Below are 21,231 nucleotides of genomic sequence, written 5' to 3'. Positions count from 1 at the left end.
TGCAAACTGCATGATAATGAACGTAATGAGACTTAATCTACTTAAAGTAGTCCCTTTCCAACAGGAAAATGTAACTCAAACTTTTGAGACCTTGCTTATCTGTTAGGATGGGGAGCTAGTCTGGGAAATGTGCGCACTTGCATTAACTGGAGCGTATGGTACTTCATCTAGCCCTCATTGCTTTATCTGACAATGAGCAGAATTAAGGCAAACACAACAATCAGGCACTACGTAACAAGAGGGCACGAGATCAATCATGTCTTGGGAGTCTCAAAGGATCAGGTTTTGGACCTTGACCAGAGGTCGTTTATTAAAAATGCTAAATACCAAGAATCCGAAAACAAGCGGATTTCCTAAGCCAATTCTACAGATAAAACCGCAAATGGATTCTAGATCAAGTTCGTTCATCACATCGTCATAGATGGGGCTATCCAATGAGAATTCTCTTCGCAGCCTCTCAAAACAAAATGCCATGACGCTACGCAGGTTTCCAGATTTTCATAAGAAGGTTCATTGGGAAATATTCTTTTGATTAACTGGTCAAAGACATTACTTTACGCCTTTTCTCTTATTCTCACATTCATTCGGAAACTCTGCAACTACTAAGTAACTATGATCCTCATTGCTCATCGATTTGGCTGAGGCAGTGGTGTTTTAGTGATCTGTTGCAAATGGTTTTTCAAGCCATACACGAGCCTGTCTTGCAAACTGAAGCTTTTCTTATAGAATCAGGTATTCCACCTAAGCCTGACCTCCTTGAATTGGGCAGCATGGCTTTTGAGATCAGACAATGCATACATCTGAATCTTCCTCAGCCATCATGCACAGTTATTCTGAAGTAAGACACATGTCCGTCGACTAGGCTTGCTATTCCTTGAAATGGAAGAGGTTTATTTATGGTGCCAGCAGAAAGACTAAAATCCATTCACTTGCCAGTAGGATGTTCTTTCACTACCTTTTACATCTAGCTCAACATTGGAATGGTCTCCCATTAAAATACATTTTGCTGCTATTACAACTTACAGGAAAGGACCAAATTGGACCAGTTTTCAAAATTACTCACCAGAAACCTTTTTTGAAGGCCTAAAAAGTCTTTTGTAAGGGCACCACCACCACCTTGGGAGCTCAATTGGTTTTATAGAAATTGATCGGTCAGCCTTTGAACCAATTTGCAAGGCTTTGTTACAGCATTGGGCCTGAAAGACTGCCTTTCTAATAGCAATGACCTCCGCTCATACGGTTAGCGGAATTTAAGCCTCTCAGCTACTGACCATTTCCCATCCAGTTTTCTTTGTCACCCCATCCTTTCCACCAGAGCAGTCTTTATAGTTTCTGGATTTAAGAAGAGTTCTTTGTTTTTATCTAGTGAAAACAAACTCTTTACACATGTCTAATCGGCTCTTAAATACAGTTCCATTTGCCAAGGTCTGGCCACTTCAGAACAGTCCATTTCTTCTTGGATTGGGGCCTGTATTTCCCTAAGCTATCAATTGGCAAATAAAACCCTACCGGGGAGACCCTGAGCACATCCTACTAAAGGGAAAGCAACCACTACTGTTTGACTAAAAGCATTCCTCTTTCAGCCATGTGTAGAGTGGCTAGTTGGAAATTAGTCCGCACTTTCACGCGGTAGTATTGGCTTGATTCCAATACGAAAGCAGATTCTGTTGTTGAAGCTGCTCTGAGGAACATCTGTTGTTGACTGTTTCGAGGATCCTTCAGAGGCTTAGTTTCTCATTTTTTATATAGTTAATCCTTCTGCCGAAGAGCTGCTGGGACTACGTTTTTTCCCCCTGCTTCTCTATCCTAGTGTTTGACAATCACTGAAGATTCTAAAATGCAGAAAATGTTTTACTTTTTTGTGGTCTTGGTTCTGCATCATAAGACCTTTCATTTGAAGCCCTTCTCCAAGACTTCTTTTTAGGATATCTGGAATAAAAACGTCTGCAATGCATTCCTAGACCACACTATTCTGTGCTATTGGTTTTTTGTGTGACACTGCGGCATCCTTTACATCACTGGAGAACCATGGTGAGTGTGGATCAAGCGAAATGGGAAAAGTCCCCAAAGGGGGCCAAAGTCATCTGGAGGTCTGCCCCAGAACAAACTTAAACCCGAGATGAACCTTGGAGGCTGCAAAGAACACTACAACAGAGTTGATTCCGAGCGCGCACATTCAAACCTGACGGCGGAAAGAAAGCAATGTAACAGTGGCACGAGTGACCGTGCACATTGCCAGCTAGAGGTGGAGTCGCACTACCTCTTGACAATTGTCCCGAATATCCATCTAGTGTGTGGCCCAGATGTGTGCACGTGCACACATCTGGGCCCAACACTAGATGGCAGGAGTATGCAGAGCTTGTGAATCTACAGCAGTACATGCCAGTAACAGGTGCTTTCAAGGTAATTAACGTTTTCCTTATTCAAGATTTGTTCTTCTTTAGGGAGAAAAATCCCACCAGGGGAGTTAAAGTTCTAAACTCCTTTACGAGATTAAAACGCATGTAACTACATTGGTTTAATTAAGGGTGAGGTCATGACCATTGCGTTTAATGTGCGTGCTAATGCCGGGGGGAGTGGGGGGGTGGATGCATCTTTCCCCTAAGCATTGACTCTTCTGAGTGACAGTTCTTCAATGCCACCACCCCTTTTAACTTTGAAAAAGAAGACTGTAGTACGTCCCAGCTGAGGCGTAGCTTGATCAATAAGATTGGAGGGTGAGGGTGGATGGGGTGAACTTCAGATTCAGGCTGGTATTTAATGTTTAAATACATTATAGGACAAGCAGGGTGCAGAAGAGGAGTCTAAAGGGCAGTGGAAAGGGAGGGGAATGCTGATTGGTAGGGGTACTAAGAGAGAAAACGCAATTTATTGCACAATAACCAATATTCTGAGGATTTTTAAAACTCAAGTGGGTGTGTGTTTTTGTCTGTGTATGTAAAGATACTTGGAGAATTCAGTCTAACATCTCACAAAACCAGACTGAAAGCACCTGTACCCAAATATTTTTCAGAAAATTGATTTATTGGGTGGTGGAGTGTAACACCCCACCTGAAGCTACACCCCTGGGTCACAGGATGAGCCCTCAATGAAAAAGCACTGTCATTCAAAGCACTTGAGAGAGAGAAGCTCCGACAAATACAACACTTATAAACCCCACACTCCTCCTAGAAAGTTCACATCATCAAGATTGAGCATTAGTGGACTCATCAAACCTTCTGACTCCCCATCTCCCAGAGTATCCCCAATTGAAGATGTGTGGTCATTTCACTGGGTTATGAAAAGGGCAGCTCAAACTGAATAGCAAGCCATCTGTCATTTTCGAGACTCCTAAAACCCAAGACATAATGTTTTCTCTCATTCTAAATCTTCTCAATTCCACTCTGTGTTCTCTATAAAATGTGTCATCAAGAAATAGACTTTCCTAATCTGACCCTGAAGCCTCTTGTGATATATTGGTCTGCTGCCTGAATGTTTCAATGCCCGCATATCCGCTTTCTGAACTCCATTCGAAAGAGAACGCATAAGAGTACACTTGGTTGAGAGTAATAGTTTGTAAAACCTCGGCGTTAGTGCCGATAAATTCCATCGCACATCTGAGCGGTTACAACAGTGAGTTTTACAACGCTGTGATGATTCATTTTCAAGTTCGTGTTCCAGACTGATCGGGAACACTAGACTTGACCAGTCCCATAAAGAGGGTATGATCATCTAAGTAAAGCCAAAGATTCTGCTGATCTAGCAGCATGAAAGTTAGAACCTCTCTTTGATACAATTCCTGGCTGAATCTGTTCTTTGACCCTCAGGTGCAAAAAAAGATAATGGCCATATCATGTTGTAGATATTTTGTTTTTTGGTTCTCATGTGATCAACTAACTCCAGAATAAATTCTGAAACTTGGAAATCTGCCTGTTGGGAAATGTTTTTCCTAAGGTTCTTTTCATGGGCTATAAAAGAGGACAACATTGAACCCTCATTCCCTTTGAGAAAAGGCAGTAACAGTTGCAGAGCCAGAGCAATAATCATGGAAGCAGTTTTTCTGAGGTAAACTTCTTGTAAAGTAGAGGCTTTCAACAACTCTTGCTCTGCCACCTGCACTCCGTTGGGAGGGAGAGTTGGATGTTTCCAAACATTAACCTTCAGAGCAGGAGGTAAAAGAAAGACAGTTGGGTTTCAAATAATGTGAAATCTGGTTACAAAATCAGATTCCATTCTTTCCCACTTTCAATTCTGGTGATGTTCAAAGCAATACACTTGAAGAATCTGACCCGAGAGGCATTCTTCCTATGAAAAGAAAACAACATAAAAAATCCCCTATTTGCACAAGAACAAGAAGTTTTTTATTATTTTTTTTATTTTATTTACTTTTGTCCGTTCCTTGATCTGAAATATGCCAGTAGGTGATTGTTCCCTACTCCCAACCTTCGCTGAAGAGATAGGATGGTATAAATGGCTAACAAAGAGATTCTAAATTGAGGAGCAGCTCCCAGCCCCCTTTCCAGCAGCCTGACCTTTAAGTCACACGCCCCTTATATAAGCTGCTATTGGACATTATATCTGTACTCTGACTGGCTGCTGCATGTGGCGTTTCTATTGGGCTTAGTGTTAGTGTATTGATTGGCTGATAGGTCTAGGGTTCTGATTGGTCCCGGGTTAGTGATTCTATTGGATGTGGGACTTAGGGTTAGTGTTCTAATTTGCAGATAGGTCTAGGGTTTTTGATTTGTTCCTGGGGCTTGGGTTTCTATTGGGCCTATGGCTTAGGGTTTAATTTTTGATTTGCTGCTAGGACTAGGGCTGTGATTGGTTGCAAGAGCTTGGTCTCCTATGTGTCCTAGGGCCCAGGGCTAGTGTTCTGATTGGTTAGGGTTTCCATTGGCTCGAAGGGGTCACATGACCACTAGGGCTATTTAAGCTCATGGCGTCTCAGCCCACGAGTTGAGGCTAAGGGTGGGGAGGAAAAGGGCAGTTGCCTGTTTGAGACTGGTCGGGCCTAGTTCCAGAGATGCTGTCCTATTTTTCGTTCACTAGCACCCACCTTATCCCATCCATAACCACAAACCTATTAACACACTCACGGCAAATGCACTACAACCAATCACTACAAACAAACCCGACACACATTTAAATGTCTCAACATCCATTACAAAACCCCACAAAGAACATGTATACTTCTCTTCCAGGGGATACTCATTAATAGTCATAAGCACTGAATTATCTCCGCCCATGAGCGGGAACCCGGAACACATAACAATATACATATATATGTGTAAAATATATAAAAAAGTACATAGTACTAACTAATTATACACATATACATGTATAATAACCATAATATGCAGCCTAACATATATACATAGGCTAATAAAGCCACAATTACACACGTTCTGAAGCATGAAAATATGCTGTATATAAATGCAATAAACAGGCATGAGCCCAAAATGCATTTCATAACCATGAAAAACTTTTATTTTCATCAAAGAACCTGTTGTAAACAGCTATTAGCCTAAAAAGGCTGCATATGAAAATTTGTCTGTGTACAGAAAATCAGACTGGCACCCTGCCTTTAAGGCCCCAGAGAATCTGCACACTTTGCCTTTAAGGCCTCTAGGAGAACTCTGTTCCCATCATGCACCACAGGTGACAGTTAGGTCAGTTCTTTTTTCCGGCTTGTTCTGTGAGGAACCTGGAACTTGAGCTCTGCTCATTTGTAATATTTTCTGTCAGAAGTTGGGGTTTTTTCTTGACATTTTTTGACAAATAGTACTTTGGTGGTGTTTATTACCTTTTTTCTGACTAAACTGTTGTGAATTTTTAGTCAGTATGCCACCTTTATTTTATAAATGTCCTTCCTGTGGGAAGAAAATGGCAAAAACTGATCCACACTCTGTTTGTGTGGTGTGTCTTCCTGATACTCATAAGGTGGAAGATTGTTATCATTGCCTCAACCTTTCTAGTCGGACTTTAAAAGAAAGAGATAAAATGAGGCTTCTGGGCCTTCTGGAGAGAGAGAATCGTGGTGAGAAGAGTTCTAAGGTTTTCTTATCGACTTCTAAGCCACCTTCTCAGCCTAAACGTCGAAGATCAGCGTCTCCAGAAGGTAAAACGAAGAAAAAACGACTTCAGGAAGGTTTTCCTGAGAAAGAGATGTTCGACGTCGAGATCCAGATCGCCGTCAGCATTGTCGGCGTCGAAGAGGCCGCCGTCGACGTCGAGGACTTCGCCGGTGAGGCAGTATACAGCATCTCGACCTTCGCCGTCGAGATCTTTATCGACGTCGAGACATCTGGTGTCGATTGCAGTAAGGACGACGTCGGGGGTTCGACGCTCGACGTCGAAGGAGAAGATGCGTTCGACGTCGAAGGATCATGGGTCGACGTCGAAGAGTAAAGGATCGACGTCGAAGATTCATACATCGTCGTCGAGGAAGAGGTCGACGTCGAGAGGAAGATCGGCGTCGAAGGATTCGAAGTCTAAGAAGAGGAGGTCAAAGTCTCCATCGCGACGTAGATCGGCGTCGAAGCATGCTTCGGGCTCGAAGCATGGAATGTCTAGGTCTCCCCCACCTGTGCACAGGTCGGCGTTGAGACTGGCACGATCAGCCTCTCGGACCTCACTTAGGTCTTTGTCGAGGTCAGACATAAGTCCTGAGCCTAGAGTGGTTTCTTCACCGCAGGATCAACAAAAAGATGCGGTGGGACAAGAGACAGTGCATCAGGATTCTTCTATGGTGGCTCAGTCGGGCTCTACCTCAGGCCAGGCAGATGATAGGCAATTGGTGCCTAGTCAGCGGACTCCATCTGGCCCAGTGGTATCTGAGCGGAGTGTTGTCTCCGGAGCGTCCAAGTCTTCAGCAGACCTGAATATTGTGCAGGTGTCACCTGAAGCTTCACCTGAGCGTGTGGGTCGGCCTATCAACTTGTCACCGAGATGGCTGGAAAGTCTTCGGCATTGGAAGATGCGTCCATTATTGGGTGACAGAGCTCCGGTTCCTCGGACGGAGCTGCAAAGAAGATCACGTTCGAGATCTCGATCAAGGGAGCGAAGGAGGCAGCGATCTGCAACTCCTCAAGAGAAGCGTAGGACCCCTGCTCCGTCTCCTAAGGCTGTAGAAGGACGAAAATCTCGTTCAAGGGAGCGAAGGAGGCAGCGATCTGCAACTCCTCAAGAGAGGCGTAGAACGTTTTCTCCGTCTTCTAAGTCATCTTTGTCTTCTACAAGATCTTCATATAGAGACTATTCTCCCACAATATCATCTACTCCTCCATCCAGAGTGTCTCCAGTGGATGATTTGGGCACATTTAATGATGTGTTATGTCGTGGGGCGAATAAGTTCAAGATCAAGATGGCAGTTCCTCAAATAGCAACGTCAGTCATCTTTGAAACCCTACATCACAAGACGACTGGTAGGCCTCTTCTGCCGTTAGTGCCCGGATTGATAGAACCAGCGATGAAAACTTTCTTAACTCCGGCCACAGTGGGTTCAGGTCCTTCTAGGATTGCAAAGAAGTACAAGGCTCCAGAGGAAGATCCTTTGTTTTTGCGTTCTGACCCACCTCCAGACTCTCTTATTGTGGCGGCAGTCAGAAAAGCACATTCTGCAGCATCTACCTCTTCTGCTCCACCTGAGAAGGATAGTAAGAGTATGGATTCCTTGGGGAGACGAATGTGCAACACCTCAGGTTCGGTCATGAGAGTGGCCAGTGCGTCAGCCTTATTGGGCCGCTATGATCGTCTACTGTGGGACTCAGTTTCTCGTTTTGCAGAAAAACTACCTAAGGAAGATCAGAAAGACTTCCTGGAAATAGTGGAAGAAGGAGGATTGGTGGCTAATCAAAGCATTAGTGCGGCTGCTGATGCGGCGGATCTGTCAGCTCATGGTTATGCACATGGTGTTTGTGCTAGACGTACGGCTTGGCTTCGCCTTACGGGTCTAAAACCTGAGGCTCAGAGAAAGATAGTAAATCTACCTTTTAATGGTTCGACTCTGTTTGGATCTCACGCCGATGACGAGATGTCTAAAATGAAAGTGGAGTTAGACACTCTTAAGGCCGTTGGTCTTGAAAAGAAGGAGTTTAAGCGTAGAGGTAATTTTCGTCCCTATGACAAAAGATCTTTTCAGCAGAGGGGCCAACAGACGAATTGGTCCTCGCAAAATCAAGGCCAGAGTCAACAGAGATCACAATTCCAGCAGAGGCGACCTGGACGAGGCAGAGGCAGCGGAAATAGGCAGCAATCATCAGCTACCAAGCAGCCTCAAAAGCAATGAATGGAAGCTTCCTCCACAACCGTGTGCCACTCCGGTTGGAGGAAGTATTGTGTGTTATCTGGAAGAGTGGAAACAGATCACAAAGGACAAATGGGTACTCAATGTCATTCAGAGCGGGTACCTTTTGAAATTCAAGAAGCCACCTCTTTTCATGCGTCCTCTGAAAATGGTACAGTGGAACTTAATGCGCTTACAACAGGAAGCGGATGTCCTTCTGATGAAGAATGCCATAGAACCAGTGCCTTTTCAACAGAGAGGTCCGGGCCTGTATTCTCGGTTTTTTCTTGTAAAGAAAAAAGGTCCAGTTACGGAGTTCAGGCCCATTCTGGACTTGAGGCGTTTGAACAAATTCATTCGGAAGGAGAGGTTTCGAATGCTGGCTCTTCATCAGATTTTTCCTCAATTACACCAGGGGGATTGGATGTGTTCCATAGATCTGAAAGATGCTTACTTTCATGTCCCAGTATCCAGAAAACATCGCAAGTTTCTCAGATTTCAAGTAGGGGCTCGTCATTATCAGTACGCAGTGCTCCCCTTTGGCCTGAGATCAGCTCCAAGGACTTTTTCAAAATGTATGGCGGTAGTGGCTGCTTGTCTTCGAAAACAACGGATTTTCATTTATCCGTACTTAGACGACTGGCTTCTGAAGAGTTCATCCCCATCTCTACTGGAAGAACATCTTTCGATATGCCTCCAACTCATGTACAAGTTGGGGCTCCAAGTCAATTACAAAAAGTCCATAATGAATCCCACCCAGAAGATCCACTACCTGGGTGCTCAACTGGACACGGCAAAAGAAAACGTGTGTCCTTCGGAGGAGAGGTGGTCATCCATCAAGACAAAGTGTGTTTTTCTCCTTCAGTCTGCACGTCCGACAGTTCGGCAAGTTTCCTCTCTTCTGGGATCCATGGCATCGTGCATCTTCATAGTGCCGAACGCACGTTTGCAGATGCGTCCTCTACAGCAGTGTCTAGAAGATCAGTGGAAGCAGAGGACGGGATGCTGGGAGGATCGGATTCTTCTCCAACAGTCTGCAAAAGATTCCATTCGATGGTGGATGAAAAAGTCACACTTGATGAAGGGAGTTCCTTTTCATCAGGACCCACCAACGCAGACTCAGATCACAGATGCCTCTCTCCAAGGTTGGGGAGCACATATGGGCCCGCTGCAAGTACAAGGGCTATGGTCAGACTTCGAGAAAGGGTATCATATCAATCTACTCGAACTCAGAGCGGTCCATCTTGCTCTCAAGTCCCTGGCTCCATCCCTTCAGACTCGGTCCCTCTTGGTGCAAACAGACAATACAACTACAATGTATTACTTAAACAAACAGGGGGGTACCAGGTCCAGGACTCTGTCCATAGAAGCTCAGACCATCTGGCGCTGGCTACTTGCACGAGACCTGTCCATAACGGCAGTTCACTTGCCAGGGAGCCTCAACACGCAGGCGGACGACCTCAGCAGAGACTTCGTCGAAGCGCACGACTGGGTGCTCAACGAAGAAGTAGCACACAGCATTTTCCAGGCTTGGGGAACACCAGACATCGATCTGTTCGCAGACGCGGCAAACGCAAAATGCCCCGTCTTCGCGTCCAGGTTCTCCCAGAAAGGGTCTCAAGGGAATGCCCTTTTGATAGACTGGTGTCAAAATTTGCTGTACGCCTTCCCGCCGACACCGTTGATACCAGCAGTGATCAACAGGATGTACAAGACCAAATCCAGAATGATATTGATTTGCCCAGAGTGGCCACGCCAATGGTGGTTCCCAGATCTCCTCCAGTTGTCAATCAGCCCACACAGGAGATTACCTTGTCGCCCGGATCTTCTGTCCAAACAGGAGGGGCGAGTATTTCATCCCAATCTGCCCTCCCTGCGCCTGGCAGCATGGCTCCTGAAGTCATCCAGTACGGGCATTTACAGTTAAATCCGGAGTGTATGAACATTCTTAAAGAGGCAAAGCGGTCTTCTACAAGACAATCCTACGGATTTAAGTGGAAACGCTTTTTTCTTTGGTGTCAGAGCAAGGGTCTTGATCCTATTCGAGGCCAAGAACAGGTGATCTTGCCTTATCTTCTGTATCTTGCTGAGTCTGGTTTGCAGTTTAATTCTATCAGAGTTCATCTTGCTGCAATAACTGCTTATAGAAAATCGCCAACACAGATATCGTTTTTTCGGATGCCTGTGGTGAAGGATTTTCTAGAGGGATTAAGAAAGGTGTTTCCTCCAGTCAGATCTCCTTCTCCACCTTGGGAGCTTAATGTGGTGTTGACTAAGTTGATGGGCCCACCCTTTGAGCCCATACATAAAGCGTCATTGCAACACTTATCTTGGAAAGTAGCATTCCTGGTGGCTATCACGTCTGCTCGTAGAGTGAGCGAAATTCAGGCTCTGTGTTGCAAGGAACCGTACACAGTTTTTCATGCAAACAGGGTGGTGCTCAGGACTCATCCTTCTTTTCTACCTAAGGTGGTGTCGGATTTTCATATTAACCAATCCATAACATTACCTACTTTCTTTCCAAACCCTTCAAGTCCGGCTGAGCGGGCTTTGCATTCTTTAGATCTAAAAAGGGTTTTGAAGTTTTACTTAGATAAAACCAAGACTATGAGACACACAGACCGTTTGTTTGTGAACTATGGTCCTACGAATACTGGTTTGGCAGCATCCAAGAGATCCATTTCTAGATGGATAGTGTCATGTATCTTACTGGCTTATCAGCTAGCCCACAAGTCTTTATCAGGAAGACCTAGGGCTCATTCTACGAGAGGGAAAGCTGCTACCACAGCTCTCCTTAGGAATGTGGCTATGTCAGAGATATGTAAAGCAGCTACTTGGCGTTCAGTGCATACGTTTACACGCCATTATTGCTTGGATTCTGATGTGCAAACAGATGCTCAAGTGGGACAGGCATCACTGAGAAATTTGTTTGCTAATTCTAGTTAAACACTGTGTTTTTAAAAGTGTAGCTATGCATTTATCTGTTCGCCCGCTTCTAGTGGGTATGAGCTTGCTACTCTATTCAGTGCTTATGACTATTAATGAGTATCCCCTGGAAGAGAAGGATTAGTTACTTACCTGTAATCCTAGTTCTCTTCCAGGGGTATACTCATTAAAGTCATAAGCACCCTCCCGCCTCCCCGGGCGAGCAGTAGCATTGAAGTTTTCAATATGTATTATAATGTTTTAAGGGCAGTTTCCTGCTAATGTTTACTGTACCGTACAAAAGAACTGACCTAACTGTCACCTGTGGTGCATGATGGGAACAGAGTTCTCCTAGAGGCCTTAAAGGCAAAGTGTGCAGATTCTCTGGGGCCTTAAAGGCAGGGTGCCAGTCTGATTTTCTGTACACAGACAAATTTTCATATGCAGCCTTTTTAGGCTAATAGCTGTTTACAACAGGTTCTTTGATGAAAATAAAAGTTTTTCATGGTTATGAAATGCATTTTGGGCTCATGCCTGTTTATTGCATTTATATACAGCATATTTTCATGCTTCAGAACGTGTGTAATTGTGGCTTTATTAGCCTATGTATATATGTTAGGCTGCATATTATGGTTATTATACATGTATATGTGTATAATTAGTTAGTACTATGTACTTTTTTATATATTTTACACATATATATGTATATTGTTATGTGTTCCGGGTTCCCGCTCATGGGCGGAGATAATTCAGTGCTTATGACTTTAATGAGTATACCCCTGGAAGAGAACTAGGATTACAGGTAAGTAACTAATCCATCCTTCTACTCCAACTATTACACAATGGCACCTTCACTCACACACAAAACACTACTCTATCCTATTCCACTAACCAATCCACTTATCGCCAACACAACCCAAATCAGCACCATATGTAACTGTATCCCATCTAGGCAAACACCCTCTGCTCATGCAAAGCACCAGCTCTATCCTGTAATTACTCTTAACAGACCCCTTTTTGTCACTACCAAACCTATACTCCAGTTTCCATCTTATCATCCACCCACATTCTCCTCCTACTTTTACCAAAAAACACTGAATAGTTGAACAAGTGTTAATACCAATTGTCTTTCTATGCATTTCTGCTTGCCAAATGTAGGACCGTGTGTAAGTCATTTCGAAAAATGCCCTCTAATTCACATGCTGGTATGGGTACCCTCAAGTTCATAGATGTGCAAATAGCCACTGCTTCTAAACTCTGGTCTGGGTTTGTGAAGGGCCTTGTATGCGTAGGTGACACACCACGCACACACCACACTCCCCTCTCTTCCTCTCTTGAGACCCTCACGGGTGAGTAGCCACGCTTTACAAACCTTGATTGTTCACTAGGCAGCAGCCGGAATTGGATATTACGAAAATGGAGAACTGTAAATAGAACTTTACTGGGACACTGTTACAAGCGGCATACTTACCTGACATTCCCTCATAGCCTGTAGTGTCTTACATTGTTTGAAAATTAACCTCTTTCTCAGCTAGACATGCTTCGCTCTGCTGCCTCTAAGTAATATTGTACATGGGAATTCCCTGAAAAAACATCATAAATACATCCAACACATTTTAAAAAAGTCGATTGCTGAGCTGGCCGGTTTCAGATTTTCTACCTTTATAATTAATGATATCATTAGACATGCACAACTCATTTCATTGTTACTTAATTTCATGTAAATTTAAATTGTATATATGTTGTAAATGTATGCATTGTAAGTGTATTTTAAATTATGAAATACAATACAATGCATTGTATGTGCCTGCATTGTAAATAACGCATTGTAAATGTATTTGTAGTTTTTGTTTTCTAGCTCAAGACTGAATCCCATTTTACGTGTTAAGAGGGTAATGCTATTGCAAAACAATTGTTTCAAGCAATTCTCCAGATAGATTCTATTGATGAATCCTTACTTGGGGTTAAGGTTTCCTTTCTAAAAAGGGACCGTTGCAATTGCATGTTTGAGGAAACCAGTAAATAAGTTTCTCTTGTTTTGTTTATCCTTCAGTTGTTATTTTGCCTCTCGTTTCCAGCATGCACATCCATCCCTTGACCTTTGTTGGGGTGTGACGTTGATCTGAATGAAATAAGATTAGACTGAATATTCATAGGAGAGCTTTTCTTGTTTTTCCTGAACTGTCTTCTGTTGTCCTCCCTGCCTCTGTGATCCCTTGTGGGAAAGGTTAAACAGCCCTTTGTTCTTATGCTTCACAGGTCTTGATAAAATTGAGTTCCTTCAGAGCCACGAAAACCAGGAGATCTACCAGAAGGCCTTCGATCTGATCGAGCACTACTTTGGAGCGGAGGACGAGGACAGCAGCATCGCGCCACTGGTCGACCTGAGCCAGCAGCAGTACATCTTCCAGCAGCGAGAGGCTCCAATGGAAGGATTTCAGCTCTAATCTGCTGAGCAAGAGGGTTCTCCACTCCCAGTCTGTCCCTTGCCGGAGCTCAGAGCTGCTAGGCAGGAAATCTTTCAATGTCTTTCATACAAATGTTTGCGCTCATTCGCTTGCCGTGCGCGCAGCCTCTTACTCTCTCAGGCACACACCTGACAGGAATGTTTAGCACCTCACAGCGGAGGAAGAACTCGACACCTGGACGTGATTTTGGGGGGGTTTAAAACGAGAATTGCCCTTGGTGCACCTCAACAATGCATCTGCAGATCTACGTTTTGCACCAGACTGGACTCTACACATGGGGACATTGATACATGGAATCCCTCTTCTTCCTGAGGTGAAAAGTGGCACCGTCACTTTGACAATGAAAGAAAGACACAATGTAAAGACATGAACACACGAACACTGACTCAGTACGAGACGGACGTTCACCTTCAACGCAACAAAGGCGCATCGGTAAACTCAACACAGACTCAGTTGCGTGCATTTTTTTCACAGTACTTGACCTATAGAACTGCTTCTCCTGACTTCCAATCAGACTCCTTTTATTTAAACCTCCACTGAGGATGAGAGAGCGAGAGAGCGCCTCGGACATGTTCATTTCTTGCTGGATGTGCAGGGCTGTGTGACTGGCACACATACATGTTAGCCGATTGAAAAGGAAAAAAGATAAATATAAGCTAACTTTTGTCATGCACCCAAAAGCCTTCAATGGAAATGCTTTCTGGTTTTATAAACATTTGACCTGAATCCTTCCATCTTTACGAAGAAGAAAATCAAAGCTCTCACACTGGACTATAGGCTGCCTCTTAGAGAAGATCAGTCAGAATTATCCTCGATGGCCTCCTGCCCCACACAAGTCACTCGACTTAGAGCTGCTCCGCTTCAGGCCTATAACACCTACCCATATTTCCTTCCAAAACTGACTTTCAATTTATGTTGTAATCCAAGCGAGGAAAGTGCTCCCTTGCCCTCAAAAATGTGACAAGCATTCTGCACTCAGCACCATTCAGGCTTTGTGGCCTAGATTTGGACCTGCAGAGTCCTTCCCAATTTCCTTATTCCCGTATCATAGACATCCCCAGAACTCCTGTTTTATTTTGAATGCTTCTTTGTTTGGTAGATTTATGGTTTGTAAATTATTACATTATTTTTTTAATGTAAACTTTCAATATTGACATGGCTTCAATATTGATGCAAAGACACCCCATGGTAAATTGAGTGCCGAAACTTCAAGGTGCACTTTTTTTGTTGCCATGTTTCTCTTAAGCTTGAAAAAGAAATCATTTATAAGCACTGCTCCAAATTCCCTTTCCCTTCGTAGCAGTCACAAAAATGCTAATTTATTGTTTTAATGTAAAAAAAAAAAAAGATCCATTTGAAAATTATTTCAGAGCAGTGTGAGATTAGCCCAGGTGAGATCGTTGGGTTTTTGACATCTAACCATTTGCTCTTTTTTCTCAGTCTTTTGTTACTTTGCTATAAGGGCAGTAAAATGGTTTTTATAGTAGCAATACTGCACCCTCTGACTTTCCTAATTAATCTTCCATTTTGTTCGCCTTTGTGCTACAGAACGGTGGCATAGTGGGTTTCAAAATATACCGGACTGCTTGAACTGGCTGGTGAATTTGTCTTATGAATGCACTTTTTGCTGTCTTCCATGCGTGCCTCCACACTGTTCAGAGTATAAAGTATATAATCATTGTGAAGCATTTTTGTAAGTGTGCAAAAGTTCTTGCTATGTCAGAATACTGCATCAAAGCAGGCAGTATTGTTCGTTGGTATGGTCCTAGTCAAAACAAGATTCCGAAAATCCCTTCTCAAAGTGTTTCTGAGCTCCTCTTGTTTACTTTTCTGGATTACTGTTCGGGTTCCAACTCTGATGCTTTTGAAGTCATGGCAGTTTCTCCTCAGTAAATCCCCCCCATTGCCCCCCTGGATTCTTTTTCCTTTACCTACTTGTACCTAATGCGTAGTGTCCTGGCTTTTCAAAATGCTTGTGAACAGCCTTCCCTTTTGCTTCCTTCGTGTAAAGTCCTTTCTATCCTATGCTTTTCATGCATCGACCATCCCATAATGCATTATCTTCCGGTGGAAAACATGTTGACTCACTGCTCTGATCTCTGGCTTATGCTTCCCAAATGGGAACTCCCTAGCTAGATCTCCGCCTTTGACACCATGCGTTCTATTAAAAAAAAAAAAGAAATCACGTTCCCCCTGGACTTCATTGTATTCTGTTCTGGACTTCATTGTATTCTGTTCTGTGTTGCCCTTTATACTGCTAGTACTAGAGCTCCAATCACTTATTGGACATGTACTGTTACAATATTTATTTCCAACGTAAATGTATTCCTTTTCATAGCGTGGTGTTTGCCAGTAACTCTATTTTTCCTGTAATTTAGAAAATTTTATGTCTTTTGTCTACATAATTTAGTTTGGGATAGATTATTTTGATCTCATCCGTACATATTGTCTTTGATCGATGTTGTCCATAGTATATTTTACTTTTAATGTCGTCTTCTTGGAAAACTCAAATACTCCTCTGTTTGCTGTGTGAACATGCTTTTAAACACCTGAAGAAGCATGGCATCAATCTTTCATATTTACTTGACCATGGTTTGTGAGTTTTGGAGCATTTGGTTTTCACACTGAAAGGCTTCGAGAGGGAGAGGAAACTTTTCATAGGAGCCTTTTCCACACAAATCCTAGATTCTTGGTGCTTAGCCTGTATTTATCCCAGGATATCTAGTCAGTGTCCACTAAACTCCAGCTAACAAATCATGCTGGTGCCTCTAGCTAGCGAAAGCCAATGATTTTAGTAGTAGGGGCAGAATGTTTGCTCCAGGTTGGCTGATTTTGTAGGTGATTATTATAAAACAATCAAACGCTTTGACTTTGTACTGACAGTCTAAAACACAAAAAAATTCTCGTCACAAATCTAGGCCTACTTTGATTTCACTCCAGCTGTTGCAAAAATTGCACCTAAATTACCATATCAACAAAAACCTGGCTTGTTTAGAGCATCTGTGTTTTCTCTGATGTGCATAGTAGGATACCAGGCTTGTCCCATAATAGAAGGTCCTTGTTTATAGCGCTGCCTTCAGAAACTTATATGAGACAAGGTCCAGTCTGAAGGGATGCTCACTTTTTAGCTAGTCAGTTAATATATAAAGGGATTTTGTAGCATGTTTTTAAACCCAGTAAAAATACAATTCTCTCTCCTCTTACAGGTTTTTCTTACTGCAGTAAATGCGGTGTTAATCCTGTGGGCTATCAATACCAAGCCTTTCAAATGTTAGAAACTATCAAACTGTGCTATAGTTTTGTTTGTATTCGAAAATGTTACACCCAAAGTTATCACTTTTGTAGGATAAATGTTCTGCTCCTTTACTAAAAAGAATGTGCAAGTGTTGAGTGGAGAAAATGAGATCTATCCAACAGTAGGAATTAATCGACCTGCTGCCTATATTGTGAGATCTGAATGATGGAAAGTCGATTACAACCCAGATTGGTATTGAAAGATCAGCTACTAAAAATGAAAAGTTGGAGCTGCTAACCCTGAAAATCCTTAACCGTCTGGTCCCATTTTGAGTACGCCTTTGTGGTATTTATTTCCAAATGTCACAAAGAACTTTCTTTGTGGCCTTCAAAAGGGGTCAGATGCTTTTACATACGGTACAAAGCAGTCCCTTCATCTGTTAAAAGGGGATCTGTAGAGGTTAGAACACTGGAATGTTGATTTATTTTTTCCCATGTGGTCATTCCTGTTTTCTAAAACCGTGAAGATAGGCCAATACCCTTAATAAAGTCAAAATTGTTAGTGTTTTTTTTTGGCTTTGTCTTGCTGTTAGTCTGCGTAAGGAGGGAATACTTCAGCAGGTCCTAGAAAAACCTTTTCCTTTAAGCCTAAAACATTGTCTTGTTATGGGTTTTCGAGCTTCCCAGCATATACAGTAAGCCCTTGGTATTTTCTGGCTTAAGGAGCCAGGCTGCCAAACCTGATAAGGCTAGACTTTTCCTTTCCATTTGGAACAGTTTCTTTACCCTGTTTCTATTGTATGGCGAGAGCCACAGACCAAAATACCAAGTATGGCATGCCTTTGTTGGATTTTAGAGAATCAGGTCTACTTTGAACATGCCTTCCTACATTACTTTGTGCGTAAGGCATTGTAGAAACACCTAATTAATTTGTATTTTTTTGATGGGCCCCCTTCCTATGTTTATGAACGTATATGTTTTTTCTGGTGTTTTGGGCCTCACCTTTTAGCATCTCTTGTTACCTTGTTGGAAAGGCATGGCTATTTTTATGGTGATCCAGGAAGGGACTAACCATTTGTGGTTCATTCTGCACATTTTCAGTTTCATTTTGTGATAAGTTTCAAGACGTAAAGAAATGCTTAAATGGTGTGCACTATTACCATGATTACATAGTTGATTTCAAGTTCAGAAAGAATTGTAGTATGCTTCGCAGCATGCACTGATAATTTCAAATTTATTTCCATTTTTAAATGACAGCCACTGACAATTTCTTAAATCATTAAAATTATGTACCCATTTTATCTATTCTGTTAAACCGTCACCCACCCCATACTTTGAACTCTCATGTTCTCCATTGATATGGAAATGGTTATGACCTCTTGTGTACTGGAGGATACATGGCTAGGTTTGAGTTAACACTCCTGTGGTAGGACTGGGACCAACTATCTTGCAGATACAGACATATTTTCTCGGGAAGTATTTTTAGAAATTATGTCCGTAGAAAAGTGAGATGAACTTATTACTTTGAAAAATGTCACTAGAAGATCAAGATGGTTTTGAGCTTGTAAGCTTCATTTGGATAGCATTCAGCAGCTTCCATTAAGAAGCGTCATGGATAGCGTTAAACCCTGAAGAAAGTACTTGACATTAATAAAGGTGTTACAGTACTCCATTGTGGGTGTATGTTCAGTTGTTACAACCACCTTCTCATTTCATGCCATGGAATTTCCTACTTACTTTATTTAAAAACAAAACGTAATCACTGAGGTTTTGTCACTAATTTAACTACCTCTTTCCCTTTAGAATATCTTCCTGTACCTCTGTTCAGAAGTAACCATTCTCCCATAACACCTTTTCTTGTTAATGACCTCCACCAACATTTGCTGCCTTTTGCTGATCTCTCTCAGTTCGTCCATTTTCTGCCCTTTCCGCAGCATATGCTGTTGCAGACTTAATATGTCCCCATCGTATTGCTACAGCACTATAGCTGCAATCATAAAAAATCAATGCTGTGTCCTTGTCATCTCTGTTGGCTGTGCATCTTACCTTTTAATGCATTCATTCAAGTTCTGGTGCTTGGACACTTCAGTAATTTAGTGTCCCCTAACTAATCACAATCTCTTAGTTTTCAGCTGGAAATTCTAGGAGAATATTTGTTTAAATTTTATTATGCTGCGAACACCATTCCATCTAGTAGTTTCATTATTGCTAATGATTTCAGGATGGAGAATTGTTAATTGGTCAAAGAAATAAGCCTGCCAAGCAATAATTGCACCTGAAGTATCAAATGCAATGGTAGTTCTTGTAAAGTTGGAAGATAGAACAAATATAAATTATGTAAGAAGAGTGAAAAAGTATTCTTTTGCACACGTGCAAAGTTGTTGTTTACTTTTAAAGATTGTTGTATTACTTCTACATGGTGGCAGTTTGGTTGAACATAAACAAGTAAAAATGTGTCAAAGGTACAGCTGTGGGTTATTGTTTTTGAACGCAGTTATCAGTGTTGTGGCATTTTGTGGTTGTAAAAGGTACAACCTGTCATTATGTAGAAAAATGCACATGCTGGTGTTACGGTACATATTGTCATATGCTAGGGAGTTGAAAAACTTTGCCAAACATATTTGGGGATTAACCCACAATATTTTGACTAATTTTATCTTTTTCTACAGATTTACTGTTAACTCGTTTATAAATGCATAGTATTTGCATTAACTATCAGAGACTATCTGTCCTACACATGGTTTCATACAGTTGCTTTTTAGAGCGTCCCCAAATGTCACACAGGAGTGCGGGGGGAAAAAAGGACTTTTTGTGGTGGTCACACACAAAATGGAAAAAAAAGCTGAATTCTCCATTGGCAACATCTGTGACAGTGAATCGCAAAGAACATCTGAGACATGTTGCCATCTTATTTGGCGTGAACCTGCAGGAAAAAGTATTTTGAATATAGCAAAGTGTGATTATTATGTGTGAGCTGGGAACAGTTAACACATGACTCAAGTGCTGCCCTGGAGCAGAGCTATCAAGACTGCTATTCTGTGAGAGAACAGTATCTAACCAATAGCAATGCAGTAAGAAAGCCTCAAGAAAGAAATTTCCTGTAATATGGTTCCTCAGTAACAGGCAATTGCTATATATATATATATATATATATATATATATATATACAGTATCTGATACTGAAACATCTGTTTCTATTGGCCTTTTGAAGATTGTTAATGGCTATATTGGGTTACTGGCTGCTTGTTTTTGTCCTTACAGTGCGAATCTTCAAATGGGCACAATTGGTCAGCATATTTTTGCAAGAACATCCAGAAAGATGGGGAGTAATAGAAACACTTTAAATCCTATGTGCGTAGTTCCTGGAGTGCATCTTTTATAGATTAGATGTTAACTTTAACATCCTCTTCTATACAGCTTTGCAATAGAACATTTGCACATTGTATACCTCTAGTACACATCAATTATCCTACAACTGTATAAAGTAAACTTTCTATAAAATGTCCTGCTAATTAGCCATACACACAAGATGCAACTTGTGGTATGATTTTCAGGTTTAACCATTAAGCACTAGCATCACTCTAAATTCTCAATTTACAGGTACTGTTTTGAATAGCTAAAGCATCTTCCAAATCGAGCAGTGTATCTAAAACTAATGTAATAACTGCTTACAGGTTTTGTTATCCATATCTTTCAGCCTTCTGCATGCCCCTTTTTGCCCCTGAAAAAAAGTTTGACATGAGCAAACATACACTTCACCTTTCAAAAGTTACCATCCTCTGCTTGTGCGAATTCACTCTTCTATAGGCCTGATATAACTATGGTAGGCGTGTAATCTTTTCTCTAATGAGGACAAGAAGTGCTTCGGCAAAATAAACACTTAATTTTTTATGCATTTATAATTTAATTGATTTTGCCGACAGTTATTTTAACATTAAAGTGTTACAAATTCTTTTTGTAAAGATCTTCAAGAAGACCGCTTTAATCACTGTTACTTTTTCTTGTGGTGTTTCCTGCTTTGTTGATGGGTAGCCTCATTTCTATGTTTCAGCTAGAAGGACTTCAGTTATTTGAGTTTGGTAAAGAAGCTGATTATTTAAAAGAAAAATCCCAGTGTTGCCTTTACACCACATTTTGTACTGTCACTTTGGAATGTGACAATAGCACTGACCAGTAGCAAAACTATTGTTTCGTTTATTTTGTAAATTAACAAGGATTGGCAGTTCTGTGTGTTCTTAAAATTATGTTCCACATGCATCAAGTGGTATTGAAGAATATCCCTAGAAGAACAAAGCACACAAGTCATTTCTTTAAACAATTACTGGAAAAAATGTCTTG

At 41.8% G+C, this 21,231-nt stretch overlaps 1 protein-coding gene across 1 annotated transcript in view; it reads left to right on the top strand.

The window, feature by feature from the left end:
- Positions 1 to 15,841, top strand: part of KPNA1 (karyopherin subunit alpha 1) — a 205,752-nt gene extending 189,911 nt beyond the window's left edge. Inside the window, exon 14 of the mRNA XM_078656634.1 lies at positions 13,451 to 15,841. Within this exon, the coding sequence (XP_078512760.1) occupies positions 13,451 to 13,638 (188 nt within the window). The 3' untranslated portion in view covers positions 13,639 to 15,841. The remainder of the gene's footprint in view (positions 1 to 13,450) is intronic.
- The last annotated feature ends 5,390 nt before the right edge of the window (positions 15,842 to 21,231 follow it).

This window comes from Lissotriton helveticus, chromosome 8, assembly GCF_964261635.1.
Source record: "Lissotriton helveticus chromosome 8, aLisHel1.1, whole genome shotgun sequence".
NCBI classification, from domain to species: Eukaryota; Metazoa; Chordata; class Amphibia; order Caudata; family Salamandridae; genus Lissotriton; species Lissotriton helveticus.
Note: the sequence above shows the minus strand (reverse complement) of the source record. Positions and strands in the feature narration are given on the sequence as shown.